Genomic DNA, 19,698 nt, shown 5'->3' with positions numbered 1-19,698 from the left:
AACATTTATACCAAGAACTAAGACAATATCTTTTATGGAGTAAAACTGTTTCCACCCTGTCAGCTGTGTGAGGGGAGAGCCCCAGGGAGCACCTGAACTCATCATGAGCTGTGCCTCGGTGAGGTTAACGTGTGTTTTTTCTGATGTTGACCTGAAGTGACCTGGGGCCAGTTTTGGAAGAAGTACTCAGATCCTTTACTTAATGAAAAGTACTAATACTAATACTTCACTAAAAGTAAAAGTTGTGAGCTAAATAACAGTGAAAGTACTTGTTTATCAGAATGGATCTTTTCACAGTATGATAGTAGGGTTTTTTATACATAAAAGAGCATTTTAGTAGTGGGTTGAAATTGTGTATATTAGTAGTACGGTACTGCATTAAACCACATCAGTAGTATATGCAGTATATGTTATTATTATGCGTACAAAGTAACTACTAAATGTGAGTGTTAAAATAAATGTAGTGTAGAGTACTACAAAGTACGATATCTGAGAAGCTTTCAATGTAAATACTTAAGGAAAGTACAAAACATGAGTAAATGTACCTGCCTGGGGCACAACACATGTCTGAGGTGGGAGGTGGGGGGCACAATGGTCCTGTGGGGACAGGCTGTAATGAATTTAATTGGAGAGTCAGATCAGCGTGTGAACACATCAGCAGCTCTGGGGATTGAGTGATGGCTGAGTTTGATTTACTGATACTAACCTCCTTTTCATTTCATACGACAGCTGACTGTTGCTGGTTCCTGGTAGGGTGTCTTATCTCACTTCTGATGGCACATCAATCACAGGTCTGGTCCCCCTATTCTTCCTAGAGGTAGGGAAGATGTTTGTTGTTTTTCACAGTAGCCTACTTCCTTTTTTGAAATGCCCACTGATAATATCCTGACAGTCGGGTGACTCAGTGAGCAGTGCAACCTGGGAGACAGGAGACAACAAGCTGACTCCAGAGCAGCTCAGCAATTATGAATGCACATGGGGCCGGTGGTTATCTGTGGAGCGCCAGTGACATGAATCATCTTCACAGGAGAGCCTGAAACCACTGAGGATTAAAGAATGTGGAATAAATTATGAAGTCAAGACATAATGTGACTTCTGAATATTATATATGGCTATTTACAGGAACACATTTCCCTTATATTCATTTTACTTCTCTGAATATCAATCACTGATGAACATTTACACACTGAATTCTGTTCGAGAACATTTTGAATTTTGGTAAACAGAACCCCAATATCATTGAGATGTTTCCCTCAACAGGAGTTGATCATGTGACCTGTGATTCATCACCCCTCTCTCTGGTCCCAGATTAACTCTAATCTCATTTACAGCAGGTCATGTGACTTTGTGTGGCTGCAGGCCAACCTCACGTTTGTCCACTGGGAAGAAAAACAATACAACGTAATAGATATATCATAATTATAATGAATTATAAGTCCAAGGACGGTTATGTTAACCCAAACAATTGAACTGGTTTATCCCAGGAAACATTGAGGAAATGACAGGTGTGTAAATGCAGTGTCAGCACATCTGACCCTTTAAATGAACAAAATTAAGTGTAAATCGCTCTGGATGAAGGTGTCAGCTATAGTGTTATATACATAGTTATGATAAGCGAACATCGTGTGAGTGTAGGGTTTAAAAATTCAGCACTCATTATGGATCTGATCATGTATAATGCGAAAAAGGCAATGATAATATGTTCGCCGCATGTGAAATTGGAATATATTAATCTTGTCTCAGACCACAGCACTGACCGATGATGTAATCACATTGTGTTTGTACCTCTCACTGATCAGCTGCTGGGGGGGGGGGGGGGGATTAGCTGCTCCTCTCTGAGCTGCAGGTGGAGTCTGATGTCTCACTTTAGCCGCCACACACTAAGAGGATTTACCCAGACGGGAAGGGGTAAAAATAAAGTCTCCATCAGCTCTCTTTCTATCCACAAAAAACTATCCAATTATTCTCCAGCAAAGATTATGTTCTCTTTTTTTTCTGTCTTTAAAGGTATTTTAACATTGAGTGGCAAAACAAAACCCCAGCTATAAGTAAATGAAGGTATTAAAGGCAGTAAAAGAGGTATATGATCAGTTGTAGACCAATTTTACTAGGGATTCAGCGCGACAAAATAATTGTTACATTTTCAATTCAGTATAAAGCCACAAAAAACACACTATCAGAAATGGTATCATCATATCTTTTTTTTGTGCAGGGGGGCCATAGGGGGTTCCAAGCTCAGTGTTACTAGGGCACCGGCCCCCGTGCCCCCCCCCCCCCCCCCCCCAGAACCGCCCATGATTGTGTAAAATCCAAAACATGATGTTGTTTTGTGCCATGATATTGATATAACACCGATGAAAACTCAAGCTGGCTGATTCTCAGGTTCTAGAAAATTATTCCCCCCCCCCCCCCCCCCCGGGCAGGAGGAGCTCCTCACAGCGGGGGGGGGGGGGGGTTTGTCCACAGCGTCAGCAAGATCTCTGAGTGCTCAGCAGCCTCGGGTTTGATGTGACATGATGGGACTGAGCTCAGTCTGACTTCTCACCACACTCTGAACGGACTCACATTCAGGTACGTTCCCACGGTAACAAGTGATTGATTTGAATGTTTCTGTGCAGGTACAAGAAGAGAAGCTGTGAAGAGCTTAACGAGTCAGGAAATCTACTTTTAGCTGGAGTAATCTGGACACAAGGATTTCAGTGAAGAGCTAGGAGTCATGGTGATCTACTGTGAGCTGTCACTAACACTGTCTGCTGGATATGAGACAGTGATGAGTGACATGTGAAGAAGCCAGCTTTACCTATGTGTTGTCTTCCCGTCAACAACTTTTGTTCTTTGAAGTAACTTAGACCCAGATTATAGGGAGGTAAAGAGAGAGTCTGGAAATAATGTAAAAGGCACTGCAGTATTTCTACGTCATTATCAGATGTGAATTATTACCATTATATCAATGCTAGAATTCTGAGGTTACAGTAATTGTCAATATTGTTATGTCTGTATTGCTTTATAGTTATTAGACTACTATGGAACCCAGTCCACTGTATTTCTATAAAGCAGTTTGTATTTATATATGACCACCAGGCTATGAAGATATTGACACTGTCATAATCAGCAAAATAACATTTAATTTCACTTTAATAACTCACGTTGGGTTATGAAAGCCACATGCAACGCTTCACATCTGCACTGAAGTGAGTTTAAAATGTATCGATGGTATTAATAATCACCTGTCAAAATGTGAACTGACACTTGCTTCGGACACCGTTGTTGCGGTGGCTACACCACAGAACACAGAATCCTGAGAAAGCAGGAACTAAGTATGCGGACAATATGACACAAGGATACCAAAGAGAAGCTTCAAGAACACAAATGATACTGATCGTCTGTCAGTCTATAATTCCAAACATGTCAGTCTGTAAGAAGAAGGTGAATGAGTGCAAACAGAGAAACAGATGACCATAACACCTTTTATAACACAGGCCTTCTGGTTGATTGGACGTTCCCACACCTGTATCTTGTGTTGTTTTCGACACTGTGTATGTGAGCTCACCCCCCCCCCCCCCCCCACTTTTTCCTGCTCCATGTGTGCAGGCTGATGGACGCCCAGGACCAGACGCCTATAGTGAGGACAGGACTGCTGGCCAGGTGAGTCTCACTGCACTGCATAAGTGAAGGGAAATTATTTATAATGATCCTAAATCTGTTTATGAAGTCTCTACGGTGCTTCACCCAGGTTTTACTTTACGACTTAAACACAACGACAATTTGCTCTCATTTAGCCATGGAGAGCAAAGTATACGCATATTCAAATGAGACAATCCTTCTTGAAATGTCCTGTTTGAGCATAGGAGTGAATATCTGATTTATTAACCGCACTCACCAATATAGTGTGTCCTTATTATGTATAATATATATTTTTCTATTCCCAGGCTGTCCCACATGATGCACTTTGGGGGGAGCAGCGTGGGCCCTGCAGAGGAGAACATGAGGAGCAGGTGAGTGGGAGGGGCCTTTCACTCCATACTCACACTCACTATAGGAAACACCTCACTGTGTGTAGCGTCCCTTGGCTCACATCATGATGGCTTTGCTTGATATATTTGTGGTTCGATCACTGCGTCCAAGTGGGGAGGAAAGGCGAAGAGAGGATACATGTGTTCCATGTTCCCGACACAAGGTTGCATGAAGTAACACACCATTATTCCAGGGATTGAGAATGAACCAAGAGAAGCTGCTGTACATTAAGAAATATCTGAGCAAAGTGCCTAAAGTAATTTGTGTTCAAACACATTAAAACACTCTGAATCAGTCATTGTTTCTCCCCGGACAATGCCTGTACTGTACCTGGGCTGAGCCTGGTGATAGAGGATTAAGGCTATTTAAATATATACATATGTAGACTAGACACCAAGTGGAAGTTCATTTATCAGAAATCATAGTGTGTCATTTCACATATATGCAGGAGTGCAGTGTGAGCCATGAGTTGGTAATATATTGCAAACCTTGTTTGTCCACCAGTGATGGTCGGTTGGCGTTGGCTGCCCAAAACATGAACAACAGCAACAACAAGGATGGGTAAGATCCTCTCACACACCCTTAATCACACCACTAGACATCTGTGAAACACCATGTAAAGAGGTTAGAGCGTATTCAATTCAATGAAACATGGTTTGTTCTCCCATGAAAGAGCTCATTCATTTATTGGGTGCATGCTATGCTGTGTTCATGCAATGTGTCTAACCAGGAGTGGGTAGAAAAACTGAAACATAAGGAAACCAGGGATTGATTACATTTTGTTTTTCTATGACTCAGCAAATGTTCAGTTAGGAAGGCTCAGCAGAGTTGCATCGATTGGAAAAACAAAGACGCCCAGGAAGAATAGTCCAGCTAGCATTTTTAAAGACCATGTTATGGACCAAAAAATAGATAAATCAAACCACCTGGTGTGTAAAGGTTAATCCCCCCCCACCCCCCGCCACAAGGCGAGTTCTGTTTCACTGTCTTCTCATTATGTACTGATGTACATGTTAAGGATTTGGATATACTATGAGCCCTACACATCCGAAATGACCAAATACTGTGTCACAGCGCCCCCCGCAGGTTCTCTGCAGGTACTGACTGATGACAAAGATCAAATAACCTCACCTGCCTCTGTTTCTGGACATTTACAGTAAAAAGGATGAAAAGAAAGAAGTCAAGAAAGAGGAACCCAAAAAGGATGATAAAAAAGAACCACCGTGAGTACCACAAGCTCTTTTCCATGGATGCAGCTTTCCATCAAAGAGCACATTTTGACAACATGATTATGGTTTTATAGATCACATTTTCTACAAATTTGTCCGAAAGATTTGGTAAATTTGAACATTTAAGCAAAAATAACTGTAGAGTAAGTATTCTTGCTGTCTGAGGTATATTTGATTTATCATCTGGATCGTGGGTAGAGAGTAGATTCCAGGACAATATGTTAGGATGGACCAATACCCCTCCTTTGATGAATATACAAATACATTTTAACAAACAAAATCCCTTCTCTCATTCAGGAAGGAGTCGTGGGTCATGGACCCTGCCACAGATTTGTACTATTACTGGCTTTGGATGATATCCTTCCCAGTGTTCTACAACATGATGTTCCTGGTTGCCAGGTCTGAATTTATGGCATTTTGTATTTTCTCTCTACCTTATTGTTGTTTTCAGAGATCTTCATCATGGCTTTGCTTCCTTACAGGGCTTGTTTTAATGAACTGCAGTATAAAAACATCACGCTTTGGATAGTTCTGGACTACTCTTCAGATGGCCTCTACTTGTTGGACACCCTGATGAGAGCCAGGACAGGTCAGTGACAGAAACTCAGCTGAATGTGAGAAGTATATTATATTTCAAAAATGTGACTAATTCTGACGTGTCAACAGGTTTTCTGGAGCAAGGTCTTCTTGTAAAAGATACAAAGGTCCTGAAAGAGAAGTACATTAAGACACGGCAATTCAAACTGGACGTCATTTCCCTTCTTCCCACGGATATTGTATTCCTCTTAATAGGAATTAACAACCCTGAGTGGAGGTTCAACCGCCTCTTTAGGTTAGGCCGACTCTTTGAGTTCTTTGACCGGACTGAAACTCGAACAAACTATCCCAACATCTTCCGAATTGGTAACCTTATACTCTACATCCTCATCATTATCCACTGGAATGGTTGCCTCTTCTTTGCCATCTCCAAGGTGCTTGGCTTCGGCTCAGACACCTGGGTGTATCCGTCCATGAAGAACCCTGATTATGCTCGCCTGTCCAGGCAATACATCTACTGCTTTTACTGGTCTACCCTTACCCTGACCACCATTGGGGAGACTCCCCCCCCAGTCAGAGATGTCGAGTACTTTTTTGTAGTAGCTGACTTCCTCACTGGTGTTCTGATCTTTGCCACCATCGTAGGAAACGTCGGAGCCATGATTTCCAACATGAATGCTGCACGTGTAGAGTTCCAGGCTAAGATTGACTCTATAAAGCAGTACATGGAATTTCGTAAGGTCACAAAAGACCTGGAGTTAAGGGTGGTGAAGTGGTTTGACTACCTGTGGACGGAGGAGAAAACCTGTGATGAGAAGCTGGTGCTGAAGAACCTGCCGGACAAGCTAAAAGCAGAGATAGCCATCAACGTACATCTGGAGACCCTGAGGAAAGTGCGCATCTTCCAAGACTGTGAAGCAGGTTTGCTTGTTGAGTTGGTTCTGAAACTCCAGCCTCAAGTCTTCAGTCCTGGTGACTACATCTGTAAAAAGGGGGACATTGGGAGGGAAATGTATATCATCAAAGGAGGAAAGCTGGCTGTAGTTGCAGATGATGGGGTTACCCAGTTCGTGGTCCTCAGTGATGGGGCGTACTTTGGAGAAATCAGCATTCTCGGTATAAAGGGCAGCAAGGCAGGAAACAGGAGAACGGCCAACATCCGAAGTGTCGGCTACTCTGATCTGTTCGCCCTGTCCAAAGACGATCTGATGGAAGCGCTCATTGAGTATCCTGACGCTAAATATCTGCTGGAGGAGAAAGGAAAAGCCATCCTGATGAAAGATAATCTCATCGATGAGTCGCTGGTCAACGCTACTGACGCCAAAGACTTGGAGGATAAAGTCAACAAGGTGGAAGCCAGTTACGATGTCATGTCGGTCAAATTTCGGAAGCTGACAAGCCAGTTTGAATCTTCCCAGCGGAAACTCAAGCAACGGCTCACTAATATGTCCAACCAGGTCCGAACCCTGAAAGAGACTGATGAGTAGACCCTCTCAGGAACCCCACTTAAGGACTTTCCTTGTGATGTCATCCAACAGGACTGCAGCGGACGCTTTGTACACACCACATGGCATAGTGGCTCCATTCATTGTTCCCATATGTGTTCAAACAGAAAGGTTGCATTGAAAGTGGCCCCTCAGATATTATGGGCTAACTTAAAACTCTAAAGGTACCACCAGGAAAGTGTCCCCCCCCCCCCCCCCCAAAGAGTATATATAGTATCTATTTGGTCAGATTCTCAGTCTCGTCCTTTAACATAACTTCTCTTTCACTCTATTTTTTTACCAATATATTCAGGAAAAGTTTAATTAAAGTGGACCTATCATGCTATATTTGAATAATATAGTGTAGGACCATACCTATATAAGGCATATTTATACTTTTTTTTTTTCAAAATACCAAACAGATCATGCATTTTAGCCATGCCTCATTTTGCTCAATTTGACCATTTCTAGCTCTGGGCAGATTCAGTGAGAACAGCACCATCTACTGGCCTGGCATATGTACTACAGCGTCTCCAGCGCTTTGGAACGGCAATGGCCGTGGCTGTCTCCTCCTGATTGGTGGAGTTGGCCCAATAGCCGTAGCGCCACCGTCCTGACGTCAGGACAGTGTTCAAATCTGGATCAGTTTTTATCAGATCCGTTGCAACCCCTTTTTTAGAGATTTGGGTATGGAGGAAAATAGAGAGGGTTGTGTTTTCTGACACTTGGTGAGTTCCCTGGAACACCGGGGACACATATTCATGTATAAAAGACGTACAAAAGTGCATTTTGCATGATAGGTCCCCTTTAAAGCGGTCCATGTGATCAAATTGAGAAGTTTAGTTTAGTTTGTTAACTGTAAAAATGTAAATGGTTGTTCTGAGGCATACAAAAAAAAAGGTACACATTCGGTCTCAAAAGTAGAATTGTAGTAATTTGCACCCGTCATGTGAATGATGAACAGCACTAACAATAAACTATTAGAAGCAATCGGCAACATGTCATGTAATACTACTTACACTTTCGAAAGTGTTTCAGTCTGATTGTTTTTGGTGACATTTGTTGATTTTATTGGCATTGGAAGTTCCTGTTTTGTAAGAACTGTTTTGAATAAATTGACGTGTCATACAGCGAGTCATTTTGATATTAAATCTAACTTTTTTGGAGTATTAATAAGGTGGAAGTTAAGACTAGTGTTTGGCAGGAAAACAATTGACAACAACAAATGACCTGTGGACTCAAATCAGGAGTACAAGCAATACAAGTTGGAAAAAAGCTGTCATTTATTTATTTAGCATGTTTTCACAACACTGAATACATGTAGCCTTTCATCAGTTTGTATCTTTTGAGTGTAATTATATTGAAGAAAACAGCTTCCCTTTCCAAACTCAGGTTGACCTTTCACACGTCCACGTGAGCAACAGAGTGACAGAGTGATGTTGGACAGCTGACACCAGACCTGGGCTCAATACCAGCTGTAGGAAATCCTCCTTCTTGGTTTTAACCGACACAAGAGGGTTGAGGCTGCTGCGAACATGCAGTACAGTCCAATGTGTGTCCACATCACCAGGCACTCCACAAAACGGTCCAAAGGAGGTTAAAAGCATCGATACTAAGTTTGTGTTTGGCCCAGGTCCGGCTGAAAGCATGACAAAGTAAGAGCAATGGAACAGAGAAGGGCCCGGGCGCTCTGCTGGGGGGGCCCCGCCGCAGCTGAAACACAAATCAGAACCTCTCTAACAACCTACACACATGACGCATCTGCTCTGAACATGTGCATGTCCTCGTTGATCTCTCGCAGGTGAGCTCTGGTGTTCACAGACAGTGGATGTTGTCTGTTTCTGGTGACCCTCGATTGGTACTGGACATTAAAGCAAACAGCGAGAGAAAGATCTAGGAGGACGCACATTAAGGACGTCTTTAAAGAGAGGGACTTCAACCTACAACCACTAATGATATGTGGGTCAAGTGATTACACCTGAGCCAGCTGCATTCACTGACAGGGACTAATGGATGTGTTTGAAAGCTTCTATGCATCGACTGGTCCATTTAATAATCATTCTGAGGATGAGGGGTCATGGAGCATTTAGAAGTAACACATGTTAAATGTCTTTGTATACACATTACATTTCTGATGTCCAAATGTCTGCTATAGTTTTTTTGGGAGTATTCTATACATTGTTCAAGGTCACCGTTGGCATTCATTTCCTGCTGGTAAGAAAATATATAAGCAGACTCTTGAAATGTGGTGTAATCTATCACAATGAACAACATGTAGGTGTGTTCCATCATTCAAATGTCTGGTAGTGACACTAGCTCCAAATGATACTCTGACTTGGACATAAGTGGATGTTCACAAAGTGGTTGATGCGCTGGACGCACAGAATGGTAGAAAACAATTCAGATTTCATTAAATAAATGCACAAAAACACAGGTTTGTGCTTTAGATGAAAGCAGACTGTATTACACTCACCATTGTTATTGGATGTGCATAATGCAACAAGTTCCATTTTATTTAAATAAGCATGTAAATAATGTGTGGGTGCATTGCGCTGCTTGCCCTAATGCACTCTATGCACAGTGTACACAGTCTGTAGACAGGTGTTTAAAGGGTTAAGCCTACTCAACTGAACAAGTGAAATCAAAACATCTGCCTGTTCTGTTGGAGGATGCTTTCACAATAAAGGTGCTATCAAACACATTTTGTTAGACACCTGTAGTCATTGAATGCAACAGATCCAAACAGAAATCATCAGAGCCAATCAATCCAGGACGTGTTCAGCTAACTCAGAACAGAGAGGGATCAGAATTACCGTTAGCCTGGCCTTGCTACATATGTGAAACTGAAATATGGTGGACTCATTGTTCTACAGAGGGAATGTTCGGCCTGCTTCCAGCCCAACTTGACTTTATGCTAATTAGGAAAAGCAAACAAAAATGTAATCGTTTCTTTTAAATAATGTTTCCCCATCTCCTATATAGTCTAGTTGGCAGCATAGTGAACCCGGAAATGTTGAGTACCCCAACGTTTTATGTTAGAAATGTATAGTAATGGTCCCCAGCACATAGAAACGGCAGGATGCCAAGTTTCATATATTGGGCAATTTGCTAAATTAGCATACGTTGCATCTTTTTACTTTTTTCCACATTGGCAGTTACTATGTGCTGGGGACCCATACTATACATTTCTATCATAACATTTCCAGGTTCACAATAGGACTCTATGAGCTGGCAACTAGACTAATAATCATACATCAGTGAGACCTCAGATCAGCAGAGGAAGGGCCAATGGACTGAGTATAGTAATGAGTACTGGGGTCAGCTTGGCACAAGAAGAGCTCCAGGTCTGTATCTGAGATCATCATCAGTGACTGGTCTACACGTGTACATCCTCCAAAACGTGCACATAGTTCCAACTGCGCTGATATATAAATACTGTTTTATTTAGAATCGTCAACACAGGAAGACATGGAAATAAAACGCTTCAAACAATCATGGCGACCTGTGGCCAAAAAACAAACATTCTGAAAATGTCTAAGTGCACTTACACAGCTCTGACATGATTTTAGTCTAACCTGCGGTGCCCCCCTCCCCCCCAATGAAAAAAGGGACCAAAAAAACAAAAACAGCTGTCATAATGTGTCATTATGGCCCAAATGACCTAAATGTTTACCTTGTTCAAACATGGGTTAGGTAGAAAGAGTAGCAGATGGCTGTGAGTGGAATGGTCTGCGAGAGCTTTATCCTCCTTACTTTGTGGTAAAGATGACTACTACATGTTCTCGGTCCACTGGGGAAAGTTCAGGTCTACTTTAACATATATTTGTTCAATAACGGGGGGTTGTATTGATTGAATTGTTCCAGATTGACAGTTTAACAGTAACCCTCCCTCTTTCCCCAAGTAGGTAACTTGCACATAAAGATAGCATTGAAAAATAACCCATTTTAACCTTAACATAAATAATAAGGAAAATGATCCTCTCTGTACATAGAAAAAGACGGGGACACTGCTTCACATTGACGTAATGTGGATGTGGGGGGGAGGGGTACTTTGATCAGGAGGTCTCTGTGCTTACAATGACTGATGAAGGGTGATGCAGGCACAGCAGCTCTAGTGGAACCATTGCTCCTCGTTCTTTAAGGACTTTCCTGAAATCATACTCGTGCCTGTCTTCCGTCACCTTCTTCAGTTGAGTCTGATAAGGCGGTGCAGGGTTTCATGGGCTTGCTGAGTAGGAGTCCGTTTCACTGTGTGATGGAGTGGGGGGGGGGGGGGATGGGGTATGGGGGGGGGCTCAGAGCATGCCAAACCCTTTGGCATAGGTGATGGCTTTCAGCAGCCTCTCCTTCAGCTTCTCCCTGCAGCTGTACTCCGGCAGCAGCAGCACGTTAAAGCAAGTGTGAGACGTCGGTAACCTGCGGAGAGAACACATCACAGCTGCTCAGACAGGGTATATGCAGGACTCCTGAAGTCAAATGGAATACCTTTTATGACCTTTTTTTAAGACCCTTTCCATACATTTTAAGACCTCATCGCCACTTGGAGTTTTAACCGGTTACATTGGCGACACACTTTACCTCACATTTACTATATTCAGTATTGATTTTCCTTCCTCCTTATCTTCCAACCATTTGGACGCAAACTTGCATTTCCCCATAACGATGTTGTTTAACAACCGGCGTAAATGGGCCTGCCACGTCACTGGAGAGAAGTATAACGCTGGAGAAGTCTTTCTTCAATCCAATATGGCTCAGTAAGTGTAATGGCTACATGAGGACAGCTCCAATGCAGTCCGCCATTGAGAGGGATATTCACACGTGCATTAGAGGGGCGTAAACGTGACGTCATCAAAACATCTTCTCACAAACACTAGACGTGGAGCACAGTGGTGGCTCACCTGTCCGTGTCGGGGCCGTTCTTGGCGATGATCATCTTCAGTTTGCCCAGCCCCCCCACAGGTGCTCTGTCAGTGCCTGTGGTGAACTGCAGGAAGAAGCGCTTCTGCTCCTCCCCAAACGAGTGCAACGTCTCCCAGAACTCCCTGCGAGCATACACACATGGTTAGAAAAAGTGCAGTGTAACAAGGATCCTTCGTAAAGTAGTATTAACTTACACGAGTCACTTTTTATCTACATACTGTGCCTACAAACACTTCTTACTTGATGATTCGAGAATCTCTGTTGTAACCGCCATCGTACTCCGTTGTTTCTTCAAGTGCTAGGAAGTCCAGGTTCTGCAGTATGTAACAGACACAACAATGATTGAAATGAAGCAGATTTAAAATGTCTTCCTGACATATTTAAATGTCTGTTGACAAATCTCACCCTGCTTCCACAGATGAGGAGCTCGATCTCCTCCGGTCTGAACAGGTATTTGAGCGGGGACTCGTTGGTGACCATGTGGAAGCCTCTCCTGAACGCTTTGAACTGCTTCTCCACGCTTTTGTTCAGCATGTACTCTGCATACTGAGCCACAAATTCCTGCACACACACACATCAACAGTCCCCCCGTTTAATTCCCAAACCCTGATTTTTCAAACAGTTTGAACATTTCTTCATGCTTTCTTGTAGCCTCACCTTTCTGTTTTCATTGGTGACTGGAATCTTGTCCCCATTTTCCCTTAAATCATGCATGAGCGGGTTCCCAAACAGGTCCGTGTGGGAAATCTGGAAAGTGATCATCATGTCCTCCTCCACGCTGCCCTCGTACTCCATCAGCTCCTTCAGACTCTGGTGCAGAACCTTTTCAACAAAGACAACAACTATTGTCAAATCTGGCAGTCTCACAGCTACATGGATTAAGCAGCTAAAGAGCAATCAGAACACTTGCTAAGATAGTTCTTACCGGGTTTGCGACAGCCAGGTCTCTGAAGGTTCCTTTCTTTCCCATCAGCTTCCTGTAGACCACCATAGGAAAGTGGACATCCAGAATACAGTTGTTGTAGATGGCCAGGCCCAGAACGATTCCAATCAGAGTGTACTGGCCCTCATTTTCATATGATGACGGGTTGAACCAAAACATTTTGGTGTGCTCGTCGTATCTGAACATGCCTGCAGCAGGGAAAAAAGTCATAGAAAAAGGTTTTATTACTGAACTATGACCCGTGGGAGACTTCTTTGTTGCTTTGTCTGTGTGGAAATCTGACTCTTCACACACAGAGGACTTTAAATGTAAAGTGTGACATTTGACGTTGTTAAAGGCACATTTATAAAAGTCAAATACCTGTTACTTTAGATAAGAGCAAGTTCAAGGTTCTTTATTTGGCATACGAACATAGCTACAGAGTAGTTATGTTCGATGAAAATCTTAGGTCACAGGCTTCTCCAACAGTGCAACACAATAATACAGATAAATAGAAAAATATAGTGCAAGTAAATATTAAAAAGTAAATACAAAAAGAAAAATAGTTTAAAAAAAAGTGAAATAGTGAAATAAGAGTCTATATGCAAGCTATTGGAATGATATATTAGATAAATAGATAAATCATTACTAAGTAGCAGATGAATGTTATGGATGTTTCAACAGTTCAGGTGTTTAACAGTCTTATTGCCTGTGGGATGAAACTGTCTCTGAATCTGGTGGTTGTTGGAACCCAAAGCTCAAATCATAAATGTTATGATATTATTATAATGGTTTACATTCCATTAGAATAGAACTCGTGTTAACTGGTTGCACTTTCTAGGGCAGCTTTTCAGTAGCTCGCCGCTCGCGGTTCACAGACTGTGTAGAAAGAATCCGACGACAATAAATGCACCTGAATCAGTCCGTGTCGCTGCGGCTCAGACACACATGGATTTATGTTTTAAAAAATACTCGCGTTAGCACCTGGTCAGGTTTTTGGTGGATTTAATCAAGTCTTGGATTGCAGAGTATGAATGTCCTCTTGCTATTTTCAGTTGATAAATACGTGTGTAAAGTTTGTGAAGGCAGGAAAGCTTCCGCGATCACCGTCTCCTCTCTGTTCCTCCAAACCCCGCCCCCTCCTTAAAAATAATGAGTGACAGGCTGATAGTAACCTGATAGAAACTTTATTATTCACTGATTGAGATCATAAAGCTAACTTAATCTCATACATTCATGGGATTTATGTAACAGTAAGACAGAGAATGTAAGTGTGCACCCACATGCAGTATTTTTGTTTGTATATGCTATTGTAAATACTCCTGTTGTCTGCTGTGTTCAGACTCAAGTCATGTGTGTGATGCCACATTCAGGACATTCAGTGTCCTTTTTTTTTTTTAACAGAAGGCCGTTGCTAGAAGCTGCAGCTAGACTGCAGAAGCATTAGTTTTTTTGTTTTGAGGATGAAACAATTTCACACACAGATATAGGGAGGCTAGAGCTATACAATTGATTTATTATGGTTTATCATTGAATGTCAAGACGAAGAAAAAGAAGAAAAAGATGGCTGAACTGTTCAGTCTCAATCCTGTGGAGATGGAGGTGGAGGTTATAAATCTCCAAAATCATGTTCAGCTTAAGTCTCAGCAAAACCCACAACATTTCTGGAGCCTTGTAGACCCAGAAAACGATAAGAACATCACCAAACAGCACTGAAAATGTCTGCTTCATTTGGCTCTACAGACCTTTGTGAAGCAGCTTTTTCTGACAGGAATGTCATGAAATCTAAATACAGAACAAGACTGACTGATGAACATTTAAATGACTCTATTAGAGTGAACCTAAGTGGGTCCAGCACACACCTCTATGGTGGACTCCATGCAGCGCCAGTCCTCTCACTAACTGTGAAAAAGAGTGAATGCACTTATTTTACACATGTGCCATAAGATGCTTGTCAGGTGGTGATTAAGGTGATGTACTTACTATGTGGGCCATAATAATATGTGAGACATTGTCGTTTTCTTGGACCTTGATGTGAAGATTTTTGATAAGCTTTAGGTATTGCAATTTCACACGTGTACAAAAGTATAGCTTAATTCAACCGATGAGTGCTATGTGAATAAATGTAAGCGATGTGATGCAAGTAGCTCTTGGCCACTTTCATTTTTTTCAAAGTAGCTCTCAGATGAAGAAAGGTTGGAGACCCCTGTTCTAGATGATGTGTTTAAAATTAGGCCTATGGCATTCAAAAGTACAGTGTCAGCTATTGAAGTCTTAAGATCATCAGGCGTGTTTCCTACTTAGAATTCTGGATTTGCAACATAAATGCTAGTTGTTGTGTGTTTTCTCACCGATATCTGGGTTGAAGATCTCCTCCACCACCAGCTGGAAGAACTCTTTGGAGACCCCCCCTTCATCGACACCTTGCTCTCCTTCAAACTCCACGTACAGCTGCTTCTTCAAGTCTGCAGGATTCTCCATTGCTATCATTTCCAGCTAGACACACAAGCGGAACAGATCAGTGTTACAAACTGAACCAATATGACAAAGAAGCCTGAATTGTACATATTGAACTGGCGCACACACATACCCTGACCAGCGCGTCGTCGATGATGTGGTCTCGGCGCACTTTGAGCCTCAGATAGGGGTTGAGCTGCTGACCCTGGACCAGGCTGTAGAGCACAGTGATGCGCCGCTCGCTGTACATGCGGATGCGGTTGTCGTAATACAGACCCAGGTTCTTTGTGACGGCATTCAGAATGAAAGGGCATGTCATAAAGGAGAACTTATTTTCAGTTTCAACCTTAAAGAAAGTGTAGTCCTTGTCCATCTCCAGCACCTCGTTCAGAGGCTCGTTGACAAACTCCTCGAAGGAAATGAGCGGCTTCCGACAGTCGTTGGTGCGGATCCCCAGCTCTGTCTCCAGGGGGTCCACCCGGGGGCCCTTCTTGTTCCGCCGCTCCTCCCCCAGCAGCTCCTGCAGAGTGAGCTCGCTGGACTCTGGGATGGGCTCCTCGTCCTCGTCCTCGTTGTGCTCCATGTCCAGGTCGCCGCCGAGCACGTTTGCATAGTAGACAATCTTCAAGCACTTGGTGGATGCCACCACTGCGTCGTCGTCGTTGACCAGGTTGCGGCTGTTGAACTCGTTACTGATCACCTTGTAGGTGATGAGCTGCTGGAAGGTCTCCACCATGCGTCGGATCTGCTCTGCGCTGTAGTGCGACCACAAGCCTGCCAGCTTGGCCTGGGCTGGCAGGGGGAGTTTACTCATCGCCTTGCAGAACTGTGGCAGGGCGATCTCCAGGTACTCCGGGCTGTGGAGGTTGCTGTTCTCCATCACTATAACAAACAGGTTCAGGTAGTTTTGGTCTCGTGAGTACACGTTGTGGTACGTCAGGTCGCACTCTACGTTGGGTGAGAGGTAAACCAGCGCATTCAGGAAGGCGGCTTCTATCTTCTCATTGGAAAGCAGCCGCTCGTAAACCCGCCGCACAGCGTCAATGTCCACCGACAGCTCGTCAGGGGACAGCCTTTGGACTTCGTTTTCCCCTGAGGAGCCCTCGCCGAGCCTGGCTGATGAAGAGGAGGCAGGGGAGTCTTCCTCCATAGCTGTAGCAGAGCAGGCTGCGGCCTCCTTCTCATCCTCATCCTTGTCCTCATCCTTACCTTGAAGGGACTTGAGCTCCTCCTTGGTGTGAGGTTTGGATCTCCGGAAGCTCTGCACCAGGCCCTCAGCACTGGAGAACACCCGGCCTATTACCCGGATCAGAGGCGAGTAATCTTCCTGCTCTCCACAGAGGTCCAAAATCTCGTACACTTTCTCTTCTGTCAGGTAATTCACATCTATGAAGAAATTGAGAAAAACAGATTAACAGACTTTCACAGCTTATTCCGCTTCACTTTATTAATACAAAGTATGTAAATCCTGAATATCTGGCGTCCACTCACCTTTGAAATTGTCCCGGACAGAGTGGGAATCTTTATGGTTCAACTGGCTGTTGCTGCAGGCTGAGTTGCTGTGAGCGCTACTCTCCAGGTGGGCTGAGGCAGTGACTTTCTTTGAGGGGTGGGTGTCACATAGCTTCGCGTTGACCTTGTAGAGCTCCAGCGCTTTGACGGCCGCTGCGTTGTTATCCATGCGGTTGAAACCGACTGATGAGGCACACCATGAGTTGGAGCACGACTCATTCCCACAGCCCTCGGTTAACTGGTGGTAGTAGCGCTCTATTAGATGTTTGGCAGCTGCTCGCTTCCTGCATTCAGAGGGGAAGCACAACATGCGAGTGTGTAAATCACCTTTTCTCATCATTAACAGTAATTAGTACATTATGAGTGTGATGTTGCAGAAAATAGTTAAGGTTATGAGTAATCACGTTTTAACTTCTTCTAAAAACTCAGGACAGTTGTATGACTGCATTCTTGGCTTTAATACATTGCATTCATTAATATAAATATAATACATCTAATAAATGTGTTTTCTTTGTTTAATGGTTGACTTTAGCTGACAAGCATCCATACTCTATACTTTCAGGCTGTTCCTTGTTATTAAGCGATACATTCAATATGTTGGAGCATTTAGAAAAATCTATCTGCAATTACGGTTACTCACGTATGAGATGGGTGTAAATGAGCCCTGTTGACAGATACCAGTTTCCCCCTTTTTATTTTATTTTGCCAAGGCTCTCTTTAATTTCAGCACAAAAGATCATTCTTGGCTTTATTATTGAACAAAACAATTCAGGTATATTTGAAGCACTAGCTTTATACACCAAGCTTTCATATAGCTGATGCTTTTTTAAACTGAGCCATTGTCTTTAAATAATGACATGATCTTCAAACTGTTTATAATACATCAATACGTTGCACTACCACAGGAGCAACTTAGAAAAAACCTATTTGCAAAGATTGCGTAGTGTCACTTTTTTGCAAAGTTCTATCACTTTGGTTCACCATTAACAGGGTAACAACCAACTGTCAACAGGCTTCTGATGGCAAACAAGAAGAAAACAAGAAGTGAGAATAGAATAGAACAGTGGTGAGATCTGCGGGTGTGGAGGGGGGGGGGGGGCAGTATTAAATAAATACGCAGACACAGAATCATACAGTATACCGTAAGTATTTACTAATAGTAAATAGTGAGTTTGACTTACATTCGGCTTGCTTCTGGGTTTTCTATTTCAGGCTCCTCGTATTCTCTAGTAGAACAAACAGATAATAAGAATAAGAAACATAGCAGAGGTCACGCTATGTTGCTTTGACATGATCAATATATGTATACATTCACTTTCTGTCCTGTATGTTACATAGGGAATCAATGTGCAATATTAGAACATATTTTTTATTTTAGACTTAGGTGGGATTTAGGAACGATGGGAACATGACATGCTAGCCATAAGGCAACATTAGAGTCGTTGTAGAAGCAGGTTAGCCTTGTGTGGATTTGGCCCACAATCAGTTTTCTGATACATGTGTTAATACGTGTACGCTGTTAATGCAAATGACTGTCAACGTTAGCGAAATCCTACAATCTAAGCATAGAGAGGCAATAGGGCTAGTCAAGTAACGCTAGTAGAAATGAGAGGGATCTGCACATCCTGACGCTGACTTAGCAAGCTAATATAGCAACAACTAGCTAGCATGCTTTCCTTATTTCACCTATTATTATTATTGATTCAGAAATGACGTTTGCAAAGTCACTTTTTTAAGCAGCCAGTACTTGCTGTGAATTTTGCCTGATGATATTTATTAAAACAACAGAGCAATAGTAGGCACAGAGGTCCCAAATACATTAAGCTAGTTAGCTATCACTTTTAGCACGCTCCTAGCATCCCCGACTCTTTCCTGCTGGCGTCCCCACCTATGTGTTCCTTCTGCGAGGCTAGTCTCGGCCTGTAGTGGCGCACACTCACAGTCCTCCTTCTCGTCGGAATTCATACGACACTTTATCCTCAGTTGTTTCTTATCCTGTTGCTGTCTGTGTTTGTATCAAGTCCTCCACGAGATGGTTACACCTTCAATAGCACGTTGGTTTAAGTCTAAACGGGATATTTTATTCAAAACTTCATTAACGGCCTTCGTACAGCAGGCTCTTTGCTCTGCCTGAGGTTCACAGCCATCTTGACTTCTCCATAAACCGACATCCCACAATGCACTGCCTTCTAGCTAAAAGACCTGCTGGAGTGGATCATAACACTTCAAGGAACTGGACTCATTTTATTCATCATTGGGCCATAGCTACAAGTGAATATAAACATATATTCAGATTGTATACACTTTATATATTTAGACAGCATATGTATATATCATGGTATGATATATGGTACAATATAGTAGCCTATATATTATATTAGGTTTTTTTATGTTTTATTTTTGGGACAAGAAGCCTACTGTATATAGCATTATTCAATGACAAACACCAGAGCAGCCTGATTCACATTTCTCACAGTATATTATATTATAATTTAAGATATTCGTTTTATTTAATGTATGTTTTTATTTTATTTATGTTTTATTTTTGGGACAAGAAGCCTACTGTATGTATCATTATTCAAATAAATACTCAAATATGCATGAAGTCGAATGTAAGCGACAG

The 19,698-nt window shown here is 42.6% G+C and overlaps 2 protein-coding genes across 3 annotated transcripts; one reads left to right on the top strand and one right to left on the bottom strand.

Annotated features, from left to right (window-relative positions):
- Positions 1 to 3,595: 3,595 nt before the first annotated feature.
- Positions 3,596 to 7,267, top strand: LOC117477422 (cyclic nucleotide-gated channel cone photoreceptor subunit alpha-like). The gene is made up of 7 exons (XM_034124080.1): positions 3,596 to 3,645; positions 3,930 to 3,995; positions 4,519 to 4,575; positions 5,172 to 5,237; positions 5,541 to 5,642; positions 5,726 to 5,832; positions 5,910 to 7,267. The coding sequence occupies exons 1-7, from the start codon at positions 3,596 to 3,598 to the stop codon at positions 7,265 to 7,267; spliced, it is 1,806 nt and encodes a 601-aa protein (XP_033979971.1).
- A 4,271-nt stretch (positions 7,268 to 11,538) lies between these two features.
- Positions 11,539 to 19,252, bottom strand: ube3a (ubiquitin protein ligase E3A). Of its 2 annotated transcripts, none has more exons than XM_034124089.1 (11): positions 18,964 to 19,252; positions 18,257 to 18,301; positions 17,055 to 17,359; positions 15,697 to 16,949; positions 15,458 to 15,602; positions 13,110 to 13,315; positions 12,842 to 13,006; positions 12,590 to 12,745; positions 12,425 to 12,498; positions 12,163 to 12,306; positions 11,539 to 11,680 (listed from the first exon to the last, which is right to left on the bottom strand). In XM_034124089.1, the coding sequence occupies exons 1-11, from the start codon at positions 19,038 to 19,040 to the stop codon at positions 11,560 to 11,562; spliced, it is 2,691 nt and encodes an 896-aa protein (XP_033979980.1). In that variant the 5' UTR covers positions 19,041 to 19,252; the 3' UTR covers positions 11,539 to 11,559. The 2 variants fall into 2 exon arrangements, with proteins under 2 accessions (XP_033979980.1, XP_033979981.1); XM_034124090.1 differs by having other exon boundaries at positions 19,016 to 19,252.
- Positions 19,253 to 19,698: the final 446 nt, after the last annotated feature.

The sequence above is a fragment of the Trematomus bernacchii genome, unplaced genomic scaffold (assembly GCF_902827165.1).
Source record: "Trematomus bernacchii unplaced genomic scaffold, fTreBer1.1, whole genome shotgun sequence".
NCBI lineage: Eukaryota > Metazoa > Chordata > Actinopteri > Perciformes > Nototheniidae > Trematomus > Trematomus bernacchii.
The sequence above is the reverse complement of the archived record's forward strand: the minus strand, read 5'-3'. Positions and strand labels throughout refer to the sequence as shown.